This window comes from Myotis yumanensis, unplaced genomic scaffold (genome assembly GCF_028538775.1).
Source record: "Myotis yumanensis isolate MYYU_CA2020_CCGP unplaced genomic scaffold, mMyoYum1.0.hap1 SCAF_9, whole genome shotgun sequence".
In the NCBI taxonomy this organism is placed as follows: Eukaryota; Metazoa; Chordata; class Mammalia; order Chiroptera; family Vespertilionidae; genus Myotis; species Myotis yumanensis.
The window spans coordinates 55,388,604-55,407,513 of NW_027223760.1; the positions used below are offsets into that span (position 1 = coordinate 55,388,604).

Below are 18,910 nucleotides of genomic sequence, written 5' to 3' on the forward strand. Positions count from 1 at the left end.
CTACAATAAACTCCTACTAATAGAATATGAACAATGTTAAAGTTCCATTTAATAATGAACACTGATGTTCATGTTTGGAACTAAACTAGGAGTGAATTTGATGATATTTTGACATGGACTGCTGTATTGTTTAAGCTATACTTTTAAAAAATAACATTTAAATATAATTTGATAACCAGAGGAAAATTCTTTGATCCTATTCAGAATTCTGAAATGTTCCCTGTAAGGTCTCTACTACTTTACTTGGAATATTAGGCATTTCACAGTACCATCTATTGGATATTTTATATAACTACAACAGTGTAACCATCACTAGGTTTTTTAAATTTTAGTAATGACTACAAAATACTTCAAGTGCCACTTCAGAAATTAGGCACAATGCTAACTGGACACCCACTAATGCTACCTCATCATCATCTACTTTAAATCTAAAGTTTATTAGCTTATAACAATAAAATTCAATTATCATAGGATATTGATGATTTTTTAAAATAAGCTTCTGTCACTTGTTCATTGTAATTTTTATTTGATATTTGTCACTGTCTGATGTATTTCTTTTCAACAGGAAAAAGTGATAATGGATGAGATTCAAAAGAGCTGACTGAATGTTATTCATTAATTCAGTAAACATTGCTGAGCATCTATTCTGTGTCCAATTGAATTAGATACTAGAGACAAAGATTAAATGATTTTAGTGTGAGTGTCAGGAACGATGATGGTGCTATGGACTGAGCATAGGGAACTGTTGTACAAGAAATGATGTCTCATGTATGGACCAGAGGCTTCCGTGGGACATCTAAGGGGAAATTGACCACATGAAGCAGAATATTTGGGTTTAGAAGGGTGAGGGAGAACACACAGAATGGACATATTTCAAAGTGGTAGTTGTAGTCACAGAACTGGATGAGACCCCTTACAGAGAGCATAACATTAAGAGGCAGATAAAGATCACATCCATATACAAGTTCAGAAAATAACATTACACCCGAGAACAAACAGCTCCTTCTCTGGTATGGGTTCTAGGGCACACACACAACTAAGGATGAAAAATGAGAAGTTCAAGTGCTGGACTCGAATCATGAGTTCTACCAAATATAAGCATGTTGGATTACGCTGTGTTTGAGTTTTTCCTTTGTAAATCAGCATGTCAATAGTGTATTATTACAGGTCATGAGAAATGCCATGGGAGGACAAAAATGAGTTCTGAGAGAATCAGAAAATGCTAGAAGGAAAGAAATTAAGAGAAATATAGTCATTAGAAGACTCAAGGATATTGGAGAAATGGTAACCAAAGAAAAATATTTGAACATTCTTTTTGTGGTTGGGATGAAATCAAAGTAATGTAATAATGAATAGAACACTAGGTGGTATGCTGTATTCCTTCAGGATTTGGGTTTCCTTTGACAAATAAAGCTGAATTGATTAAAGCTCCCATAAATATTAGCAACCAAATTTGAAATGATAAGTTTTATCATCAAATTGAATAGCAAAGGGTAAGCTTGGAGGTCTCAACAGAACTAAACCATCCTATTCCATATGAAGGGGACATATAGGTTTAACTAAGGAACAGACAGAGTCAACAATCATTGCATATATTGTATACGTGAAGTTGATGTATAGGCAGACCTCAATTTATTGTGCTTTGCTTAATTATGCTTCACAGGTGTTATGTTTTTCACAAATGGAAGACCCTCCACCAGCAAAAAAATTATGCTTTATTGTGATACTTGCTTTATTACAATAATATGGAACCCGAGACCACAATAAGTCCAAGATATACCAGTAACTCGCTTTATTTCAGAGTTCTGGAACCAAACCTGCAATATCTCTGAGGTATGACTGTATGGACCAAAAGTTATATGTGAATCTATGTTGCTTTGGTTCTAAGTGAAGTTGAGAATAGACAAGTTATCTATATATATAAGCATAAGTGACTGTCTCACCGTCCAACCGGTAGCTATGATGCGCACTGATCACCAGGGAGCAGGTGCACAACGCTCTGGCATGGAAACATGGAACAGACTAATGAATCTCAGAGGGAAGGGGAGAGGGGGGAGGGCTGGAAGAGATTAACCAATGATCTTATATGCATACTAGAGGCCCGTTTCGGGTCCCTTGGCCTGGCCTGTGGGGAATCAGGTCAAAACCGGCAGTCCAACATCCCCCGAGGGGTCCTGGATTGCGAGAGGGCACAGGCCAGGCCAAGGGACCCCACTGGTGCACAAATCCATGCACCAGGCCTCTAGTATCTAATAAAACTAAGGAAGCATGTATATGAATATTTTATGATCACCACCACCATTTCATTAAAACCAACATGTTACCTTTGCAAGGTGAAATTTATCCTTAAATATCTAGTGATGAAAAGATTCAAATTTTTATTGCACTTAAAATTTAAAGTTAGAAGATGGAAATGATATAAAGCATTTATTTCCACTGAAATTCAATTAGACCTGTATATCTGACCTGCCCTAACCTTGATCTTCCTATAGAGGGCATAAGTAGAAACACCAACCTAGAGGTTCAAATATTTGGGAGCTTTTATGCCAGTTTGTGGCAATTTAATCTAACTAATATTTAATGAGAATGGCCAATTTTTCATATCTTTGACAACAGTATTTTCTAAAAAGGTTAGGAAAAGTGTATCTCATTCTTTTAATTTGCATTTCTTGATTATTCATAAGATTTACATTTTTAAAATATTTTTTAATTTTTTGTATTACATTTACAAAATGGTTTTCTTTATTATGCCTAAGTTTACCTGGATTTATACATTTTGATATTTACAGTTTTTTAAAGAAATTTTGATTTTTCAAATCTGTCAACATTTTCTTTTATCTTTCCCATTTCAGGAAAGGTAAAAGGGCCTTCTACAAGGCAAAAATTAAATATTTAACCCATGAATGATTTGTTTTGGATAGGTATAAAGTAGAAATTATATTACTTTAGTTTCCATCTGATTATACAGTAATCTCAACACCACTGATCCCTACCATTCCCTGCCAGATTGGATACGCAATCTATATCATATACATTATTACATAGAGTTCAATATGGTTTAAACTTTAGACCTTCTATCAGTTCTGTATATCTTCTAGAGACACTATTGCATTATTTTGATCACTGTATCTTGAATAAACAAATGCTTGAGATTTGTTAAAACAGGTCTTTCCTTATTACTCTTCTGTCTCAGAATTATAATGTATTTGTGTAACATTTATTCTTCCTAGAAAACTTTGGAATCATGTTGACAAGCACAAAATATTGCATGGAAATTACATTAAGTAATTTGTAAATTTGAAGAAATGTACGTTCTTTGTAGTTAAATTTGATTTTCTTCAGTATAATTGACCTCATAACTTAGTTTTAATTTTTTGTTTAGGGATAGTATGATCTCTTTCCACTTTGGTCTGATTCTTTTTTGTACTATGGATTGTTTTCATCCTCTCCTGAAAATTATTGATTCAGTTCGCCTCCATGTTGATTTTCCCCCCTATGCAGATACTGAGATATTTTAGTTTCTGATAGGCATTATTTTTTCTCTACATATTTTTTGACCTTTGGGTTTTCCCTTTTAAGTCAGTATATTATAAAATAGGTGCTTTCCTCAGTATTCTTGATTATGTAAAACAATTGCTAGTAACCTTTGCCTCTGCTCAATGCAATAAATCTTTATTCATGACACGCCCCTAACTTTTAACTACTATGCTTGTTTCTTGTCTTGTTGCAAAATTATTACTATTTTACTTTGGCAGCAGGCAGACTTATTTATACTAATATGCACTTTGGCCATAAGCCATCAGTCTGCATTGATAGTTGTTGCCAAAAGGCAAAACCAAAGGAAACAAACACTACTGCATCGAGTTCAGCATTATTGTTGAGGTGTAGTTCCCTACCAACACCATTTCACGTGGAAGAAATTAATCTCTGATCTCAATTACAACAGTAACAATAAAAGTGTTTTCTCTAAGTGAATGGTTTATTTTTATGCCTATATTTCCTCCTTTTTCTAAGGTTCCTAAGAAACTCAGGGACAAATTTGCAAACCACCTCAATCAACTTTGTAGATTACTGTGACATGAATTTCTAAGTCTAACTTAATTTTGGCAAAACAGTATGTTTCCTATTATTGCTTACTGCATATTTACATAAACTGCCTTGAATATTGTTGGTAATAAGTTGTAGGATAATTTAATTCATTAAAACATGAACCCATATCCTCACTTTTGAATCAGGCGCATTATATTCTTTGTTTTGTTTGAATCTATCTCACCGATTTTACATTTTGAATATTTTAGTCCTTCTTAAGGCAATGTTCATTCTTTGGCTACAGATTTTAGATTTTCATGAGATTTTAAAGTAATTGAACTTCCCATTATGTCATATCAGCTTTTGGTTTCTGATATTCTATAAATCAGAACAAAACCAAAGAGGCAAAAGTTGGTTTCCCTAAAATATATTATAACTTGTTCTAGATACAACTATATTTTAGGCATACACTATCATAGAAATGTATAGGAATGTTTTAGAAAATTAACTAAAAATAGTATTTTAGTCCTAAAAATAGAAATCTACCATATTCATTTAGGTAAACACAAATAGAATTAGCCATAATAGATTAACTTTTTCTCTAGAATAGACTGTTTATTAGTATATGCATTCTACATAATAGGTGAACATAAAGATGGGTTCTTCAGAAAACAATAAAAGGAATCTAACTAAAACAATGCAACATAAATGGTTCATCTCACAATGTATGATAGAATCAACACTTAGTTTTGATGGATCATTTTCCCATTTCTTATACTATGTGCCTTTAACGTATATGTGCATGAATGCTGTGTGCAACCAAACTAAGTATACACATTTTATAAACATTAAAGCTCTCCAGTGCTTAAGGTGTTCCTTATTAGAATTTAAAGCAGAAAACAGCCAAACTGGTTTGGCTCAGTGGATAGAGTGTCGGCCTGCGGACTCAAGGGTCCTGGGTTCGATTCCGGTCAAGGGCATGTACCCTGGTTGCGGGCACATCCCCAGTGGGGGGCGTGCAGGAGGCAGCTGATCAATCTCTCTCATCGATGTTTCTAACTCTCTATCCCTCTCCCTTCTTCTCTGTAAAAAATCAATAAAATATATTTTTAAAAAAATAAAGCAGAAAACAATTGGCCAAAAAAAGGAACATACAGAATTTAATTTTATACATTAAAAAAATTAAAAAATACTTAAAAGCTGCTATCCTTTACAAACAATGCCATGAAGTTGAGTCTGAGTTAGATTTCCAAAATATAAAAAAATGACATTCCTTTTTGCCTATCATTACTGTGATGACAATTATGAATTGATCTATAATGAATATTAATTAAATGAATATTAAGAAATGACATTGATGAAACATTTATTGAGCACTGCCAATGTGCTGTGTCCCACTCTTTAGACAAAAGAGAAAATTGCAAAGGCACAAACCCATGGTACATTACATAAAGAATCTCAAGAAAATTGATGACTTCAGTAACTGTGGTTAAAGGTTAAAGAGGTAAATGGAAAAGAATGGGGAAGCAGCTGAAAGGGTGTTAATGAAAACTAAAGTTCAGTGCAGCAAGTCTCCTCCTTATCCAACTGTTCACACCTTCCCATCAGACTCGACACTTCTAAATATGTAACTAGGAGAGGCAATAAGGTTACAGAGAATCCAAAATCCAAATTTCAGAGGCACAGGGAATTCAAATATCTCCTTCCCTCCTTTAATTGTACGATGTTTAGTTTTGAATTAGTCACTTGTTGCTGTTTAGAGATAAGTGGCCAAACAGAAAGAACCCATAATACTTGGACTATTAGAAAGAAACACACACTAAACATTGCTGAGTTGCAATGACTTGGTGAAACACATGTTCTAAGGAAAGCTTTAACAAACTTTATGCTATTTAAGACCCAACCACCATACCTACAACGCATACTTCTGTGGAATTCTTATCATCGTGGAAGTGCAAGCAAGATCGGAAGAAGAGAATATAGACATATGGTTCTCCGAGGGTGTTATACATAGAGATAAGGAGACTGCTGCTTCAGCAACACAAGTTGGCCGAGTTTACAGTCACAATGAAGAAAGAAGAGAAGCAGAACTGGAACCATTTGAATCAAATCTAAAGAATACGTTTAAAATGTATATTTTCCAAATAGTTTTGTTTTCCTTTGTCTGAGCTAATGAGCTTTGTTATTTATCTTGTTGGCAATCTTAAAGGTTAATTTTAAGTAAATTAGGATATTATAACAGAAGAAAATATTCCAGGAGGCGCACACCACTATCTGTCCAAAGGACATGATGATAAACATATTCTTTGTTTTATGTCATATCACTTCCTGTCAATGAATATTACTTTTACTATATATTCTGATATTGTATGTTTAAAAGTAAGATAAAATAATTACCTAAAGTTAATTTTTAAATGTTTAAAGAATCAATAGTTTATTCTAAAATGAATTTTTGGTTTTAGCAAGCAATCACACTCACTACGTTCCTGATTTGAAAATGTGTTTGCAGTTCTGGAAGAACTAAACTGACATCTGATTCACCTGCAGAACAAAATAATACAGTGTAGGAAAAATGATACTTTGGAATATTAATTAGAGAGTAACCAGGAGTAGCCACTCTTCATAAAGATGTTCACAAAAATGTTATTTACAATAACAAAATAAATAAGTGAAGCATGCTAGATATACTGTTTCAACTAAATATGATATTTTCACATGAGACAATAAACAGCCAATAATAGTGATGTTCTGTAGTATACAGAAATAAATATTCAATGATATAAGTTTAAGTGTAAAAATAGGAAGTCACATGATATATTAAGTTTAATTACAAAATGTACACCTAAAAATCAAGAGGAAAACTTCAATAGTTGTTCTATTTATATATAATTAATCATTCTTATATAACTGGTTACAGATTTTTAAATGTTTTCTCATTTTACATTGTATTTATAACTTTTACTCATAATAATATTACTTAACAGTAATTATAAAAAATGACTAAGTAATTAACTCCTTAAAGTACAGAATAGGGAATATTGTAATAATTTTGTATGGTGCCAAGTGGATACTAGATTTATTGGGGTGATCATTACATAAATTATATAAATGTCTAACTACTGTACAGTACACATAAAATATAATATTGAATGTCAACTGTAATTGAAAAAAATTAAAATAAGTAATTAACACCTTATTGAAATAATAAGAACTTAGGTTTTAAATAATAATGTACACTAATCCTTTTATGTATAGAGAAAACTAAATTAAATCATGGTGTGTTAAGTTGTTAGAGCATTGGCCTGTGAACTGAAGTGTCCTGGGTTCAACTCCCGGTCAAGGGTATGTACCTGAGTTACAGGTTTGATCCCTGACCCCGTCGGGACGCGTGCAAGAGGCAATAAATGTGACTCTCTCCCATTGATGTTTCTCTGTCTCTTCTTCCCTCTTACTGTCCCTGCATCACTCCCTTTCGTCTCTCTATAAATAAATGGAAAAAAATAACCTGGGGTGAGGATGAAGAAAACAACAAACAAAAAGACATTTATGATAATCTGCTTCATATTACTGTTCAAACATAAAGTTTAAAATGCTATTCCTCATGAGACATCTCAAATCCTCTTTTGTTAATAGAGACACAAAAAATTGACTACTTTCTTCAAACTGAAGGATCATTATAAAAACATGTATACTCCTAGAGACCCAGTTTGCCTGATCATAAAATATATATAACTTGGCAAGGATGTAAGATAAAACCATCATTCTATAGAAGTCTACGAATCAAGGGGACTTTATCTAGCCTTTTCACTGATTTTTGTGACCTAACCAATTTACATGCTATCAAAAATAACTTTATATTACTAAATGAGGCCATTATAGTGAAGGAAGATTTATGGATAAGATAGTGATAAAGTTATAGATTAAGACATAGAAGTAAAGAATATTTATACCAACAACATAGTCTACTGTGGGTATAAATTTCACTCTATGCTTTCTACAGATAGAGGATAAAATGTGACAGTAATAAGACTCATAGGTCCAAAAAATAATAAACCATGATACACAGCCAACAGGGATTTGTTAGGTAATGAAGGATCTCTAACAATATATCCTTTTTTTGTCAATAGATTGCCTCATGAGATTAATAAAAACAACAACCTTTTAATGCAGGTTAATAACATAAAGGTGAGCAAATTTAATGAAAGCAAATTTGTAAGGGACCAAAACAAATTGAGCCAAATATGTCTTATGTTGAGGTAAAATTTAGAACATAACGAGTGAGTGGACTGCACACTAGTCAGGCCATGTTCCCAATGGAATTATTACAGTTTTTTTTTTGTATTGATCTTCGAATGGGATTAGACAGCAGAGGTTTCTGAATGTGATCTAGAAAAAGAACCAAGAATGCCTTTTTTAATGAAGTCCATGAAACAAAGAACATCTGTTTTGGCAATCAGTTGGTAAGGATTCATAGTCTTTTATAGAAATTAAGTGGCTTATTAAGAACCTAACTGAATACATTGAAATCACTTTTTATTTGTTTGGAGGAGGGATGAGGGAAGACCTTCAGGAAATCTACCTTTGTACACAGTGCTGAATGCGCTTTCACATAGCAGTAATCCAACTGTGCTTGTAATCAATTTTGCTGAAAGTGTTTCCAAAGAAAGCATTATAAGTACCCGCACACATAAAAAAGTCATAAAAATCTTGATAAAATTCCGACACTACATAAATTTTAAGCAAAGTAGTTTTATGACAGTATCCTCAAAATATGCTAGATGCCAAGTGCAAACCCAGAAAACAGTGATTATATCTGATGTATGGAATCACTGATGATTACATTTTTATTTCCATTTCAGAGTAGTTGGTTTTAGTCCATTTTTATGGCAATAGGCACCATCAAGAGCAATTGTCTGTGGAAGCCATTTGTAGTGCATGCTTATAAAAGCATGTCATCGGTGCAGAAAAGATGCTTACCTTAATAATTTCCATAACAGGAGAATGCACATATATGGTTAATAACAAGTATTAAAGTTAATAACAAGTATTAGGGAGAAATTGAAAGGCTGAGAAGGGTATTACAGAAATGTTGAAAATATGATGTCTTAAAACCTGAGAAGATGTCCTAAAATATCACAAGACAGCTTGACCTGGAAATATATCATTAAGATGCCTCAATTATGAGTTAGGGGTATATAGTGAGTTTATATCGCTCATTCAATAACCAATTCCTGACCACAGAGCCAAAGCAAAGGAAAAAAACAAACAAACAAACACCGCAACAAAACTAGATAGCTTAAGTCTTCATTCTATATTTTCTAGAATGTGACAGATATATTTATTGCCATTTGCAATAACTGAGTCTGAACCTCACCTGCTTTTCTTAGAGAACATTAGCATGACAAACTAATAATTTTTAAGAAAGAAATTGTTACTAAAGAATAAAAAACAAAACAAGTTGTATTATTTGTGAGTACTAATAATGTTCTTTAAACAAAAGATTAAAAATTTACAGCAGTGATGGGGTATGAATCATTCCTGGAATATTAATGAGAGTTTACAAACTGAAGAGCCTCTGAGGCCATCACTCAAGAGAAGATTAAGCAATTTTGTGGACAGAACAACTTTATTAATTTGTCTAATTTATTAGTATTTAAACTGTTAATGGGTTTAATGGTTAATGTAATTATTCCATGATAAGAAAGAAAACTTTGATTTCTACTTTACCAGGTGGGGAAATTTTAAAGCAACGTTTAGGCTGATTAATTAACATATACAAAATCCCAAAGGTTTTATAGAGCAGGTGTACTTAGAGAATTATAAGTAGTTCAAACTATTCTTGATATCTAGTATGTAAGGTGATATGTAAGGATTGGGTGGGTTGCTCTAGTTCGAGCTTTGTTTACCATTCCGGAGAGTTTGGATTTCAAACAAGGAATCACTGAAAATGTTTACTTTAATACAGCTAAGCAGAAAAATATTTTGTTGCATTTTTGAAAGTGGGTACAGGAAGCAGAATGGAGGGTCCATGGAAAGGAGGCAATTAGGAAGCATGCTACTAGGACAATCCAGGGGAGCAGTTTGTGAGGGTGACCTTTTAGGTGTCACGGTTGGGCTGAAGGAAAGAAAAGGATTAACAACATTAATATGGGCCACCTAATGATGAATTTGATATTCAGGATGAGGCAGCATTAATGATGAGCCTTAGGTTTCTGGCTTGGGAAAATAGGGGTTTTAAGATTCTATTCACAGAGATGAGACATATAGGAGAAAGTCCCTTTAGGAATTAGAGAAAGGGTGGGAATGATCAGCTCAGTGCACAAGTTCTAGAGTGGCACTTCCTGGGTTCCAATCCTGAATTGCTACTGCATAGCCATGTGACACGGGAAATGCACTTAACCTCTGTGTCTCAGTTTCCTCATATGTAAAATGAGAATAGTCATAATATTAATCTTATGATATCACTGTGAGGATTAAATTAATTCATATATAATATTACTGATAGCTGCAACACCTTCATAATGTCAATTGCCACCTCACCCACTCTCATAACCTGACACCAACAACCTTGATTCCAATAATCTTTGGTTCAATTGTAATCCACAGTTTATTATTCCTAATATTCATTACCATACCTCACTCTTCTGCTCTAATTCCCTCCTCTCCCAGCTTATATTTCTTGGTCAGTCCTTATAATCACTCTCATGCATACCCTCAACTCCCTGGCTACACTCTCCTTCTATTAGATTTGATGAAACATAGTCTCTCTAAGGCTGTATTATGCCTATTCTACTCCTGGAACTGGAATGTGGATGGAGAAATGTGACTGAATATGACCATAAATATACTCAACCAAGCTTACTGGTCTTGTTCTAAATTTATAATCATTAACAAGTTACTTCCCCTCAACCAATGATATTTCCTTGATACATTAAGCTGCCATTCTCCTAGGTGAATGTTGTGTACCTTCTTCCTAATTCAGAAACTTTTCATCTCTCATGGCCATCTTTGCTCTAAGCAATGACCCAGTCCCTATTCTCTCTGAGAAAACTGTAATGTCATATATTTTTCCCATTGTTGCTTCTTCAACACAGAGGTAAGTTATTCTTTTTAAATGTAACTCAAAATCTTCTATTAGCTTCCAACTTCATTCTGAGTAAATACCAATAATCTTACCATGACCTAAACTACTCTACAGTAGATAAAAATCTGACATCTTTGACCTCCTCTTCTACTATTCTTTCCACTGCTCGCTCAGGCCCCAATCTCCTTGATGCCCTTCAGATATTTCAGGTTTCTCTTACCTCTGTGTCTTTCCAAGTCTTTCCTTGGAGAGCTCTCTGTCTCTGAAGTTCTCTCCCCACAGAGCCATATGGGTGACCCCCTCACATTCCTCAACTCTTCACTCAACTATCTCCTTGCTGAACTCTTTCTTGACAACCTTTTTTTTTTTTATCATAGCCCCAGCATTTCTTCTCCCCTTCTCCTGCTTTAATTTTCTTCTTTACATTTAAAATACAATCAGTATTTTAATATAACTAGGTACTAAATAATTTATTTATTGCATTGTTTATTTTCAATTTCACCCCATTGGAATGAAAACTCTATGAAGGTAAATGTTTTATTTAACCTTTTACTATTTCCCCCATCTATAATACTTTTGGCACATAATAGACACTCAATAAATACATGTTTAATGAATGAATAAAAGTTTGGTACAGTAGCTGGTATAGTACATGTGCTCAGTAAATAAGTTATTTTGATTACGTTAAGTAAAAATAATACATTGGGCACATAAAACATCATGGCCCTATAGGTTTCAGGTATGAGATTCAGAAAAGGAGGATGAACTAAATATAAATTAAGTGGGTAATGAAACAAATAAACAGGACCCCACTGGGAAGAAGTTAGGGGTGGAAAGCTTGTGACATGCAAGGGCAGAGCACAGAAATGCACCAATATAGGGCAGGTTGAGGTCATGAAAGCCAGAAAAGGTACTAAAATGCAGCATCCAGAGAAACACAAGAAGGAGCAGGAGAGTGTTGTATAAATGAAAGTCAGTGAAAGGTAGAATTTAAAGATGTAACCGTCAATAGTGCCCAATACTTCAGAGGAGAGAGTACCAAGAAAATGATAAAACAGCAAATAATCATACATATCATGATTAAAACTGCAGTAAGATTCTGTGCCTAAAAATAAATCTTCAGAATCAACTGAACAAAAAGCAATAAAAGGGTTTGCAAGATTAATAGAAGAATATTCACAGGACACACATTCTTTACCTTTAATTCTCTCAAAGAAAGAAAGGACAGAGTAACAGAAAGAGTCTATCTCATGTTCGGCTTTATGTGACCAGAAGTTGGTGTTAAGTGGGCCAAAGAAGTAGTCCTCCTCTGGCTCACACAATAGAACTCACAAAGGCAGCTGGGTGACAGGATGACATAATATATTAGTTTTCAGAGATAAATTCTGAGACCAAGAATGCATCTAAACTAGCAAATTACTCCACTTTTTAAAGAGCAAAAATGTAGGAAAACTCTACAAGTCTTTTCTCTTTAAGAAAATACTATAAAAGTATACAAACAACACCCACATTCATCTAAAATAAAAACTATTTTTACACGGCTCTCATTAATTTTAATTAATCTTTTTTACTACAGGATGTCTAATAAATTTTACATGAAGAAAGGAAAGTTAGAATTAGTTATTGCTAGTCTCAGCAATGTGGAGGTATTTTCCTTTGCTTTATATTTGCAGTTTGAGAAAATGACAAGTTTTTAGTAATTTTTTTAAAGGACATTTAAAATACAACCAGTATTTTACAGATAATTACAAAATGAATCATAAGTGGGTACAAATTGAGTAATTTGATTAATTTCTAAGTTGACCTTTAGAAAAGTATTTGTCTAACGTTTCTTAGTTGTATTTTTATTATATCCAACTGAAGTTGCAGCTACTTAATTTTCATGTGATTTTAAAAAATGAAAACTGCATTGTAGATATAAAATCATTTGTTTTGTAAAATAACTGTTTCGCTTCAGAAACAATTTGGGTTTTGATTTGTATTATGAACATTCTCATTGACTATTTGCTTCTCTTTCTATCAAGGCTTGTTCTTTTCAGAGTTCCTTTATCTTCCTTATCCATTTTTCACTTGTAAATTTAATGCATTAAGTAGTTACTTTTCTGGTAGTTCAATGTATTGTTCACTAATAAAAAATAAAATACTCCTGATGGCAATGCATAGCTTTCTTCAAGGTATGTATCCTCATGCTAGGTAGCCTCTGACCCAGATGAGAGACCTCCACATTGCAGATATATAATGTGCATCCCCAGCAAAATTGTCCATAAGAATAAATTCATTATTCTGGGAAGCTGGATCTATAAACCATGTAAAATGTAGAGGAGTTCTGCCTATACAATTTCTGGTAAGTACAGCATGACTCAGTGTTAAAAGCTGAGTCAGCTTCAGGTAGACACACCTCACTAAAATGTTTATTGCGCCATGAAGGAGAAAGGAAATACAGCGGGAAAAGGTATCTTCTCTAAAGCAATAAGTGTTTTATATCCGTAAAGTTCTGCCTTGATCAATGGACAATTAGCTCTGGAAGCGTTTAGCGGTAAGGTCTCCGAGTCAGTCATAGCAACCCCAAGTTATAGCAACATGATGAGAAGCGAAACTCACCAGTACCACTGGACAGATTGTTGTGGGTGGTAGAATATGGTCCTTCAAAGGCCCGCAGTCACATTCAGGTTTTAGATGAGAAGCACATTTATTATGCAGCTGGGAAAGGAGAGAGAGGACACTCTCACATTTTGCATGACAACAGCAAACATAGGACAGATTGTATTTCAACTCAAAAACAGTAAATACTTTAAAGGTACCTTAAAAGAATTATAAGAACAAACAAGCAGGGTCATAATCAGATGCATATTACATTTGCCCTTATATATCTACTGTAAATAAACCATGCAGCAACTTTTACAACACAGCCTATATATTTCCTAATTCTCAGAAATGTTTATATTAAAAATGTGCTTTAGGTTTTATACCAAAAGAAACCTGATTTCTTCGACAAACACACATTATTGTCCATTAAAGTTCTTCCTTAGCATAATCTTGCAACCACTGTGCACTGTAGATGCTTTTTTTTTTTTTTGTGACCCTCCTGTTTTCTCAAAGTCATTCCAAAGTGCACAGCTCAGTATGGGGCATAATTGATCCCATCATTAGTTTTAACTTTGTAATTCAATATGTAAATGTAACCAGAGATTCATCTCAGTAGGAGCAGGATATAAATATAAGAAGATGATTATCATTATAAAAATGTACCTTTATACTGTATTTATCAGCTCTACATCAATCTAGTGCATAATCATACAATGTATTACTTACTTTTCAACATATATAAACCTAAACATATACTTGAATCGATGTTGGCCATACATTTAAATTGAGATGTTATAACATAGTACATTAAATAGTGATTATGTTAAAAAATTGAGGTGGTAGGTTTTATTGGAATCATACAGATTTGCTAAAGTAACAGTTGTTTACTTAAATGCTTATAGGGACTTCTCCTGCCCCATTCCATATCAATTTAATGTGAAATATAATTTTAAAAATTATACATGTTAAAAATGATTTAAAAAATAAATAATATCTCTTATTTAAAACAAAAAAAAGGAACTATGTACATCTTGTTGCAGTTTTGACTCAAAAGCTCCCCCTTTTAAGTCTCGGTTAAATTAAATTTTACAATAAACTTACCTCTGTAACAGTTACTTGGCAACCAAGGATAGGAGTGTACAGAGTGCTGATTTACTGTGGGTGATGGCACTCTATGGAAGGGGGTATTTCTACTGTCCTTCAACCTAGAAAGTCTTCTATGCTAACTCCCTGCCTTGGATTTGGAGTTAAGGCTACTTGTACTATAGCCATGCACATGTGGCTGCATTATCTGAAATAAAAGCACCTTTACACATTCATCCATAATTAGCAGCTCTGCTTGTCAGCAGCATGTTAACTTCTTATAAAAAAAAGTGGCTTAATCTAATCAGGAACTGCTGATCTTTGTCAAGAGGCAGGAGATGTTGAAAATAAAGAAGCAGTTGAAGCCACAGGAAAAAAAAAACAGAGCTAATTAAATGAACACTGATTTGGGAAATGCATATTTTCTTCAAAATAAAATTAGTGACTAGCTTAAATGTATTATTAACTTATTGTACTTAATCAATTTTCTTAGACTAAATCGTGGCCCTGGAATTTGGGATTTAGAGATAATGGATTACCAAGTGTTATGCGTTGAATTAGACCCCCCCCCCAGATTAGATATGTTGAAATCCTCACTCCGGGTAGCTATGAATGTGTTTAAGTTCAGATGAAGTTACACTGGAATAGTTTGAGCCCTAATCCAATGACTGGTATCCTTATAGAAAAAGAGAAATCTGGACACAGAGAGACAGACATGGAGGGAAGAAGGCCATGTGTGACAACAGAGATCAGGATTTGGTGATGAAGCTGAAAGTTGAGGAATAACAAGGATTGCCATCAACCACCAAAACTAGTAAGAAAGAGGCAAGGAAGAGTTCTACCCTACAGCCTTCAGAGGGAGCATGGTCCAGTTGACATCTGATTTGGATTTCTAGCCTCCAGAACAATGAGAGAGTGAGGCTACATCACGCATTTTGTAATATTTTGGTATGGTAGTCTTAGGAAACAAGCATGCCAATCAGTGTGAAAACTGAACCAAAACCAAGGACAGACTATGTGTCTTCAGGCTCTTAAGTACCAGGGTTTCCCAGAGAAAAAGCTTTAGCTTTCTGAACCTGTACAACCTCTCTAAAACTGAGAATGCAGACTCTAAGAAGCCCTTATAAATAGCAGGATCCAAGATAAAAATTCTTGTGTGCACAGGATGAGAAAGTACTTGATTTTTAATCTTGGCTGCAGTTTCCAGTGACTCTGAAGGACAGAGGGGCAGGGCCTTTTGAACATCTTGCCAGCATTGACCACACATGACCTGTTATAACAGGATTTTTGTGTTTTTAATTTCCTTAACTGGTTAGATTTACTGAAGATAGAATTTAGTTCAAAGAGCCTATCTTTATAACTACAAGATGGCAAAATAGAATAACATCAAGAAATCAGAGGTACGTACTTAAAGGAGGTGTTAAAATGGGTTTATAACTTCAAAAATTTATCTGAACTTACTTGCATAGCTGATGTATATTTGAATATTGCAAGATTTTTTTAAAAACTGAATTTAAGTCACATATGTAAAATATACATTTATAGTAGGAAGAGTAGTATATCAGTCATTAAATTTAACTTAGAGAGGACCTTCTCTAAATTAAGCATTCCATCAAGAACTTTGGGTGGATTAGGGAAATAGCGTGTATATTGGACCAGAGCTGGATCAGATGGCAGTCTAGCAGTGTAGACAATGTCAGCATGCAGACATACAACCACTGGAGAGCATCCAGCCTTTCCTTTTGGTGTGGATTAAAAGTACAGAAAGTATTCAGAAAAAAAGAAATAGTATGTCAAGGAAATGTTTAAGAAAGTTATGGAATTTAATATGTTCTTGAGATGTAGTAAACATTTAAAATGTGTCCACTGAAGGGATTAGAGTAAGCACAATATCAGGTAGCAGGGGAGCATGGCCTTCCCAAGGGACTGTCCACCAATATGGGGAGCTACATAAGGGCACATAGAAGGGAACAGTATATACGCCATGTGCCTTAGCTTAGGGTCTGATATTTGAGGAACTGGAAAGCAGGCCAGGAGAGGAGGTGAGGGTTGCATTTATTATCACAGGACTATCAGAGGTTGCTGAAGGTGGCATATGATAATAAACTAGTATTTTCAGAAAATGATTCTGGAGGTGATAAGTAGCCTGCATTATAGGAAAAGTACCTTCTGTTAAGGAGATAAGCCAAGAGATTCAGATCTAATCTAGTTAAGAGGTGCTAAGAGCTTGCACTTGGGCTGTGAATGATGGAGACAAAAACTGAAATCTGAGAATGAGAGAGAGAGAGAGAGAGAGAGAGAGAGAGAGAGAGAGAGAGAGAGAGGTATTTTAAGGAGAAAATTTCAAGTCTCAGTGATGGGTTGGCTATAGGAGATAAAGGTGAACAACAAGAATAAAATAAGTAGACTTCTAACTCTATTTCCAATTACTAGAAGCATGATGATACCAAGTCTGATAGAGTTAGAATAGTTGCTATCAGCTTCACCTAAGATTTTGTGAGAATCAGTATCACATGGTCCTGGATGTTTTCAGAACTGCAACTGCTGTTCCAACTTTGACTGGGCAGCCACCAATCCCTCCAGAGGGGAGAGAGAAATGGCATGAGTAATATTCATGGAGTGTCTTCTGAGAGCCAGGAGTTGGGTTTTGTGACCCTACATAATATGTTACCTAGGTTTCACTATGATAATAATTGTCAATTACTGAGCACCTACTATGTATGAGGTTCTGTCCTAAACACATCTACTTATTGAATTATTATTAATAATCCTACAATACAGATATCATTAACTCTATTTTACAAATTAGGAAATGACCCAATACCTGGCCCAAGATTACACAGCTACTATCTTATTAGTTGGAGAATGACCATTTTAATAATCTAATCAATCTGACTTCTAAGACTGGAGCCATGTCCAAAGGTAATATATAAAAGGAAGTAATAGCATTTGGAGAAGCCTGAAATGAAGTCAACTTCTAGTCTCTGTTTCTCTCTGGACTCTATTCCTCCTGGACTTCATTCAGATAGGCTTTCTAAAAGCTCCACATCAATGGTGCCATATTCCATCAATGCCACAACTTCTGCTAACTCTTTTCTACATGAATAGCACTTTCTGGGATGTATATGAAGACTTAAGAAAGAAGATTCCGTTTGTTTAAAGGCAATCAGTAGTCGTCGGTGAGCATCGGTCAAGAACAAATCAACTTGACACTAAAATCTGCACACCATGGTTAAAGAAGAAAGTATGAATTATACTAAATATATAAATGGTCTTAGTAAATTATTCTGTTTAACCGAAACACAAAATCAATATATTAATTAGTTTTTATAATTGCTTAAAATAAAAAATCCAAATGTACTCAGAGGCTAGAGTTACTTTTGATAAGGTTATATATTTTTCTGAATATATGAGAACTCTCTTATTTTTTGTGTGATTCTTGTTTCACAACCCAAATACCCATGGGACCCTGGAGACCATGGTTTACAGCAAATAAGCTTGAGGTGGGCCGGAAGCCTCAGGATGGAAACAACTCAGGCTGTAAGAGGACAGCCATTTTTTCTGACTCTGCCTTAACTCATGGTTGGCTTATTTTCTGAGTAGAACTGAGGGATATAAAGACATTTACAGTTTAGACCAAGCATGTCAAACTCACGGCCCACGGTCTGCATGCGGCCCACAATGAATATTTTTGCAGCCCAGGCAATATAACAGTATGTAAGAAATGTTTTAATAGAAATTTTATAACTTAATTTTTATAATATCCTGTTATACATAATTATTAATAATGAACTACAATGTTTGCTAATGACTGATTACTATCATCGTGTTGCACATTTCCCTTATGTGCAGATGCACTATTTCTCTCCACTAATACCAGCAGCGAATATTTTAGCAGCTGATTGCCACATCATTAGTCTTGGACTGACTTGTTTGGTGTGTGCAACAGGAAATATTTTGCTTTCAGAGAACAAGGAAAATTGGTTTATTTGCATTACGCTTATTAACCTGTGCAGTTATTCAGTGTCTGGTAAGTTAATGTTCAAGAAAAAATATTAATTTTTATTAAAATGTTCTATTATTTTATGTTAATGATTACTCATTTATTCCAGCCCTTTGTATTCAGCA

General features: G+C 34.2%; 1 protein-coding gene across 4 annotated transcripts in view; it reads right to left on the minus strand.

The window, feature by feature from the left end:
- DGKB (diacylglycerol kinase beta) overlaps nt 1–18,910 on the minus strand; it is a 526,570-nt gene that overhangs the window by 337,609 nt on the left and 170,051 nt on the right. For all 4 annotated transcript variants that reach the window (XM_070424374.1, XM_070424375.1, XM_070424376.1 and 1 more), the window contains one exon: nt 13,715–13,813. In XM_070424374.1, coding sequence (XP_070280475.1) covers nt 13,715–13,813 — 99 coding nt within the window. The remainder of the gene's footprint in view (nt 1–13,714; nt 13,814–18,910) is intronic.